Source organism: Arachis ipaensis, chromosome B1 (assembly GCF_059453495.1).
Source record: "Arachis ipaensis isolate K30076 ecotype BB chromosome B1, ASM5945349v1, whole genome shotgun sequence".
Taxonomy (NCBI): Eukaryota; Viridiplantae; Streptophyta; class Magnoliopsida; order Fabales; family Fabaceae; genus Arachis; species Arachis ipaensis.
This window is the reverse complement of record NC_142436.1, coordinates 139,720,814-139,728,423: the sequence shown is the minus strand read 5'-3', so window position 1 is coordinate 139,728,423 and position 7,610 is coordinate 139,720,814. Positions and strand designations below refer to the sequence as shown.

At 41.6% G+C, this 7,610-nt stretch overlaps 1 protein-coding gene across 1 annotated transcript; it reads left to right on the top strand.

The window, feature by feature from the left end:
- Window positions 1–559: 559 nt before the first annotated feature.
- On the top strand, window positions 560–4,445 carry LOC107619694 (tonoplast dicarboxylate transporter). The gene is made up of 6 exons (XM_016321991.3): window positions 560–1,135; window positions 1,267–1,744; window positions 3,216–3,259; window positions 3,374–3,469; window positions 3,673–4,186; window positions 4,262–4,445. Exons 1-6 carry the CDS (start codon window positions 665–667, stop codon window positions 4,285–4,287), a joined length of 1,629 nt encoding a protein of 542 aa, XP_016177477.1. The 5' UTR covers window positions 560–664; the 3' UTR covers window positions 4,288–4,445.
- Window positions 4,446–7,610: the final 3,165 nt, after the last annotated feature.

The window sequence follows — 7,610 nt, the reverse complement described above, 5'->3', positions numbered from 1 at the left end:
TAGACTAAAATATATTATTGGATTACTAAACTAAAAGAATTAAGTTAATGTCTAAAAATAATGACAAAAAATAATAAATTTTGATAATTTTTTAATATTTTTTAATTAAATATATTAAATTATTTAATAATTTTTAACTATCAATATCATTTAAAAATAATTACATATAAATTTTAATCTAATTTAATTTTTATTAAGAAAAATACCCATCAAGTATTTTGGTTCAATAATTTTATATAGAAGAATGCTAGAGAGCTATCAATTTTTGTGATTTGTAGCCATCAAATAGCTATCAAGATGATTTGAATGGTGTGAGATTGGTGTAAGATTTCATCCAATGGCTCACTTTTCTTTGTTGGTTACATGCTGGACAGAATTTAACAAAGTTGCTGATCCTCTAGACTTTTCCTTTTATATATATAAAGGAAAAAGTCTAATAGGCCAATTAAAATATAAAATTTTAGTTAAATATATATTTAACAATTTTCTATTAATCTTTCCATGAAAATATATTTGTATATAACAAGTGACTCTTAAACAGGGAAAGCAAATTTGGGCACACCTTCTCCCAACCAAGAAACTAGGTACTGTATGGGAAAAATCAGAAATATATAAAGCCCCATGCGTGTTCAACTACTTCAGTATATATATTCCCCTGCTTGCAATGTACAGCCATATCTGCTCTGAAAAAATGAGCGGAGAACACACCCCGACATCCACTTCCGACGGTGGTGGCATGTATAATAATCTAAAGGCCCCACTTCTTCCAATTCAACAACGAACACATGGACACGCTTGCCTGAAATCCATTCTGAGTCTCAACAATTTCTACGTGTTACTTGGACCCATGTTGTCTCTCCTTATATGCCTCTTCGTGAAGCTGGATGGTGCTCCCGCCACAAGCAGGAACATGCTTGCAGTGATTGCTTGGGTGTTCGCATGGTGGGTGACCAACGCGGTGCCTCTTCCGGTGACGTCCATGTGCCCCCTCTTCCTCTTCCCGCTCTTTGGGATTGCTTCTGCTGATACTGTTGCACACTCTTACATGGATGACGTCATTACCCTCGTCTTGGGCAGTTTCATCCTTGCTCTCGCTGTTGAACGCTACAATGTCCACCGAAGATTGGCCTTGAAAGTCAGTTTTTATTTCCTCGTGTGTGTTGTGTGCTTTGATTGTTCTAGTACAGGCTAGAGTATATATAGTTTTAACTTGTTATGGTAAAATGGAATAATGATGAAGAAATTGGGGCACACATATATATACAGGTGACATCGGTGTTCTGTGGAGAGCCACTGAATCCGGCGATGCTGCTATTGGGTCTATGTGGGACGTCATTCTTCGTGAGTATGTGGATGCACAACGTGGCGGCAGCGGTGATGATGATGCCGGTGGCAACGGGGATACTGCAGAGGCTGCCGGGACCTGAGGAACAGGGAGAGGTGGTGAACAAGTTCAGCAGGGCGGTGGTGCTGACGGTGGTGTACGCGACGCCGATAGGAGGGATGAGCACTCTGACGGGGACAGGAGTGAATCTCATTCTGGTTGGGATGTGGAAGAGCCTCGTCCCTGGTTCGAAGCCAATAAGCTTCAACACGTGGTTCTTCTTTGGCTTCCCTGTGGCCATTGTCATCCTCATCTTCTTCTGGTGCCTCATCACTTTCCTCTATGTCCGAAAATCTTCACCTCAGGCTTTGTCTTCTTATCTCGACAAAGCTCACTTGAAGCGTGACCTACAAGCCCTCGGTAATGTTTCTTAATTTTTTTTATTTTATTTTATATTTTTTAGAAACATGAGAAATTTAGGATAATCAAAATAAATTAGTAAAAAATAATTAAAACTTATTTTATTTAATAAATAAGATAAATTTTGTTTATTTATTTTTTATTTTTTTAATATTAATAAAAAATTTATTTGTTTTTCGTCATCAATTTGTGGTTAATATATGAGTTAAAATTGTTTGCTGAATTACTAAATTAAAAAAATTAAGTTAATAGTTAAACGATAATTTTAGAAAAACAAAAAAAAAAGTCAGAATTTGTCTTATTTAGTATTTATTAATTGTCACAATAATTAATAAATGTTAAATAAGGTAAGTTATGACTATTTTTTATTAAACATTTCCCGATAGTTAAATGGGCAAAATAAATTCTAATGACTTCAATATTTCTCTTAGAAAAAATACGGGCAAAATGGAAGCAGGCAGAGGAAAAGTTTGGCTAATATTTGTTCACTTTTGAGTTTTTGTGCTTGTTATGGATTGTGTCGTTTTGTCTGTGTTATACAGCAGAAGCTCATTCAGGGTAGGTAGTTCCCTTTTATATTGCCGCATGAAACAAATTGGGTCCTTGTGTTGTCCACTGTCAACCTCAATAGTGACATTTTACGAAGTTGCAGCACCTTGTATTTTCTTACACAAACTGCTAACACCTTATGATTTTGTTATAAATGTATTTACCAGTGTAAAGTAATATAATCCTATTCATCTAATTTTTACTAGAATTTAATCTGATGTTTTTATAAATTTTTAAAATCGTGTATAATATAAGAGATTATATTAAAGATAATCTTGATTAAATTTTGCTTGTTTGAGTATTATTAAATTAATGAAATAAAGATTTTTTAATAATTTTTAAAATTTTTAGTGTATTTGATAAATTTTTAATAATAAAAATAAAATACTAAAAAATAATTTTTTTTAAATTTACAATTGATTTTTTTTAAAGATTTTTTTTAAAAAAATATTTTTTACGTAACAAATAAATAAAAAAATATTTTATATTGTTGTACTTAAATAATAATTTTTTTTTAAAAATTATACAAAAAAATAATTAAAAAATAATTTTTTTTAAAACTCACCCAAATAAACTCAAAATAAGGTATCTTTTTAAATAGCATTGCATGGTGAGATTAATAAAGGAAAAATAAGAAATTAAATAAGAAGCGGTTGAAAAGGATAATTCGGAATGGACTTATACGGAATGGCCTGTCCCTTTGAAATTGGCAACAGAGTGTGTACAATTGTTTTGAGTTATACGATGCCTGGGCCTAAAATAATATCTGAACACTATTTTATCATATTACCAAGAAAAAAAAAAAGAAGCCGAATCACTTGGATAATTTCCCCCCCTGAAAATATCGATTTTAATTTAACCATTAGATCCAATACGGGTACTACTAAGGTATGCAGTTCTAATTTCAACTTGGTATTTACAGGTCCGATGTCTTTTGCTGAGAAGATGGTGTTGTCTGTGTTTGGGGTGTGTATGCATGCCTAGACACAATTTTAAATTTTTCAAATATTATTGAGCATGAGAAACTTTCGATTTCATTATTATTGGAACCATTAATAAGCTTTTTTGTGAATAATGCAGTTGCTGGTAATATTATGGATGACAAGAAGAATCACAGATGACATTCCCGGTTGGGGAGAGCTCTTCAATGGTCGTGTTGGTGATGGAAGTGTCAGTGTATGTATTCTTTATCCCTTACAGCTTTTCAATTTTAATGTTATATTATATTTATATATGTACTTCAAAATTTTAATGTTATTATATATCTACTAGATTGAATATTTCTATTTAAAACTTTTGGGACAGATAATTCATAAATATCGTATAGAAAACAGAATGGATTAATTTTTTTACTTTGTATATATAACAATATAATGTAGGTTGTGGCGGCTGTATTATTGTTCATAATCCCAAACATGAAACAAAAGGGAGAAAAGCTAATGGATTGGAACGAATGCAAGAAGTTACCATGGAACCTGATTTTGCTTCTTGGAGCTGGGTTTGCCATAGCTGATGGAGTCCAATCTAGTGGCCTAGCAGATGTGCTATCCAGAGCCTTAGATTTCTTGGAGAACACGCCATACTTGGCCATTGTTCCTGCAGTTACCCTGATCAGTAGCATTATTACAGAGTTCATAGCCTCCAATGATGCCACTGCCACGCTCCTTCTACCACTTATGTATCACGTGGCGAGAACCATGCATGTGCATCCCCTTATTCTTATGGTCCCTGGCGCACTGGCAACTGAGTTTGCTTTCTTGCTTCCAACATCAACTCCTTCAAATGTAGTTGGATTTGCCACTGGCCACATTGACATCATAGACATGCTCAAAGTTGGTCTACCACTTAAGTTTGCTGGGATAGCTGTTCTCTCAATTTTGATGCCAACACTAGGTACATATCTTTTTTGGTGATTTCAGTCTCATTATTGATATAAAGGATTCTGATGTCTAACATTTTGTGTTGCAGGAGCTATGGTTTTTAGAACAAATTAATTTACAATATTAAGATGATGACAAATACAAACTCCATCACGGAGGAAAACATTTTATCACTACTCTGTTGTAATCCTTTTCTCCACAATTTAATGAAAGGGGATTGTACTGATTTATAAATTTGGAACTGCATATATAAAAATAAGATTTGTTGTTTAGATCATGGAGTAACTTATACTTTAAGATGAACTGAATTGTTCATAAGTTTTGAGTTGTAAGGCATGGCACCCGTTCAAGGGAATCGTAGTTTCGGTCCAATTCCAAAACATTCCGGAGACACATTGAACCTTATAGGAGTATGGCTAAGACTTAAGTTTGGTAAAAAATTTATTTTGTGAAAATAATTTATTAAAACTAATAACTTTTTAAAAGATAATTTTTAAAATAGTAACATCTATTTTTAATAAATTTGTTACGGCCTGGCCCAAAACTCGCGCGGGTCAGTCCGACCCGAGTCCACGCCGGCCCAATGGTGCGTCCTCCACCCGACCCGGACACGCGTCCCGTATGGCTCGCTCACAGGGAAAGGACGTTCATGGATTTCGTACTGGTCCAGACTGGGACTGGTTCCGAGGTAGCGCCTCCCATACTCGGGGGAGGCGCCGTCGCGACGGAATCCCGGCAGCAGCAACGGTCGCCCACGAGGGATGCGACGCAGACTCACGAGAGACGCCCCTTCGGGGGGACGGGTGACAACCACGCCAGGATAATGCAAGAACTACGCCACAGAATGCAAGACTTAGAGCGCAGACTAGCAGAAAGAGAGCGCGACCAAAGCTCCCCAGAGCGGAGCCCCACCCGTTCCCGTTCAAGAAGCCGCTCGAGGCGCACGCCGAGCCCCCATTGCGAGTCGGAGAGCACTGAGGAACGGATACGCCCCAGAAGAAGAAGTCGCGACCCCATTATCTACGCCCGACACGAAAGGCAGCGCGCGTCGAACAGAGGCAACGAGGAACGTCACCGCGAGAACAATGAGTCGAGAAGAACTGCCCGATGACCCGTCATAATAGGAGCGACCCCTTTCCACCGCTCTGTACTCGAGGTCCGATTACCAAAACATTTCGACAAACCGACAGACATGAAGTATGACGGAACACAAGACCCCCTAGAACACTTGACGGCCTTCGAGGCCAGGATGAACCTAGAAGGGGTGGGAGACGAGGTCAGATGTCGCGCTTTCCCGGTCACCTTAGCGGGCCCGGCAATACGGTGGTTTAACAACCTCCTGCAAGGCTCGGTGACCCAATTTACCGACATCAGCCGCGCCTTCTTGGCTCAGTTCACAACTAGGATTGTCAAAGCCAAACACCCAATCAATTTGCTGGGGGTGACACAGAGAACCGGAGAGCCGACCAGGAAGTACCTGGACCGTTTTAATGACGAGTGCTTGGAAATTGACGGTCTGACGGACTCAGTGGCAAGTTTGTGCTTAACGAACGGGCTGTCGAATGAGGATTTCAGGAAACACCTCACCACGAAGCCCGTCTGGACGATGCAAGAGATCCAGTGCGTGGCCAAAGAATACATTAATGACGAGGAAGTCAGCCGGGTCGTGGCTGCCAATAAACGGCAGCCCGCCTACAACCAATCCCGGCACTTCGAAGCCAGAGAAAGACCAAAGGAACACGCCAAGGACGGCGGTCCGAGCAAACCATCCAAACCGTTCCCCCGAGTTGGGAGGTTCACCAACTACACCCCCCTTACGGCATCAATCACTGAAGTTTACCAACAGATAGCAGAAAAGGGGATACTGTCGAAGCCCCGACCACTGAAGGACAGGACGGGAGGAAACAAGAACCTCTACTGCGAGTACCACAAGGGTTACGGGCACAAGACCCAAGACTGCTTTGACCTAAAGGATGCCCTCGAGCAAGCTATCAGGGACGGCAAACTCGCCGACTTCTCCCACCTTATAAGGGAACCAAGGAGACGCAACCGGGACAACGACAGCGAGGACAGATCCCGACCAACAAGACGACGACAGGAGCCAGAGGGTGACGACCACGGTCTCACGGTGGTAAACGTGGTGACGGCCAGGAATACCGCCCCGAGGTCGAAATCGGCGCAGAAGAAAGATGCCAAGGTCCTAGCGATCTCCACCCCACCTGGTAGAGGTCTTAAGGGTCTCCCACCTATCTCTTTCGGCCCGGAGGACCAATGGTTCGACGAATCGCCGGAAAGTCCGCCCATGGTCATCACGGCTAGGGTCGGAACTGGCCTCGTCAAACGAATCCTGGTAGACACGGGGGCAGACTCAAACATCATGTTCCGAAACGTTTTCGATGCCCTGGGATTGAGAGATTCCGACCTGGCGACCCACCAGCACGGTGTGGTAGGGTTAGGAGACCACTTCATAAAGCCAGACGGAATCATCACACTCCCGACCTCTGTGGGACAAGGGCAAAGACGAAGGACAATCATGGCAGACTTTGTAATATTACGAGATTCAACGGCCTATAACATCATCCTGGGGAGAAAGACCATTAACGACCTGGGGGCAGCTATCAGTACGAAACTACTGGTGATGAAGTTCATCGCCGATGACGGATCCGTGGGATCCCTCCGGGGCGACTTGGAAACGGCAGTCGCTTGCGACCATGCCAGCCTCTCTCTCAGAAAAAAATCAAAGGAGGCGTCAGGGGTTTTCCTGGCCGACCTGGACGCCAGGGTAGACGACAAACCCAGACCAGAGCCAGAAGGAGACTTGGAGAAGTTCAGAGTCGGCGAGGAGCACGACAAGTTCACATTCATAAACAGGAACCTCCCGCACGAAATAAAGGAGCCTTTGATGGAGTTGATCAGGGCTAACGCCGACCTCTTTGCCTGGACGCCTGCCGACATGCCAGGGATAGACCCCCAGCTCATGTCGCATCACCTGGCCGTAAAAGCAGGAGCCAAACCAGTGGCACAGAGAAGGAGGAAAATGTCGCAGGAAAGGGCAGACGAAGTAGCCAAGCAAACGGCCAGCCTCTTAGAAGCGGGATTCATCCGGGAATTGGATTACTCGACTTGGTTGTCGAATGTGGTTCTGGTTAAAAAACACAACGGGAGGTGGAGAATGTGCGTAGACTATTCTGACCTCAACAAGGCTTGTCCCAAGGACTGCTACCCCTTACCTAATATTGATACGCTCGTCGACACAGCGGCAGGGTACAGATATCTGAGTTTCATGGACGCCTATTCAGGGTACAATCAGATTCCGATGCACCGACCCGATGAGGAAAAAACGGCGTTCATAACGCCAGGGGGCATCTATTGTTACAAAGTAATGCCATTTGGCCTAAAAAACGCAGGAGCCACATACCAAAGGTCGATGAATAAGA

Coding starts and splice junctions, on each gene's coding strand:
- LOC107619694 (XM_016321991.3), top strand. CDS start 665: ATGTACAGCCATATCTGCTCTGAAAAAATGAGCGGAGAACACACCCCG. Junction 3,470..3,672: donor TTGGTGATGGAAGTGTCAGT/GTATGTATTCTT, acceptor AATATAATGTAG/GTTGTGGCGGCTGTATTATT. Junction 4,187..4,261: donor AATTTTGATGCCAACACTAG/GTACATATCTTT, acceptor TTTGTGTTGCAG/GAGCTATGGTTTTTAGAACA.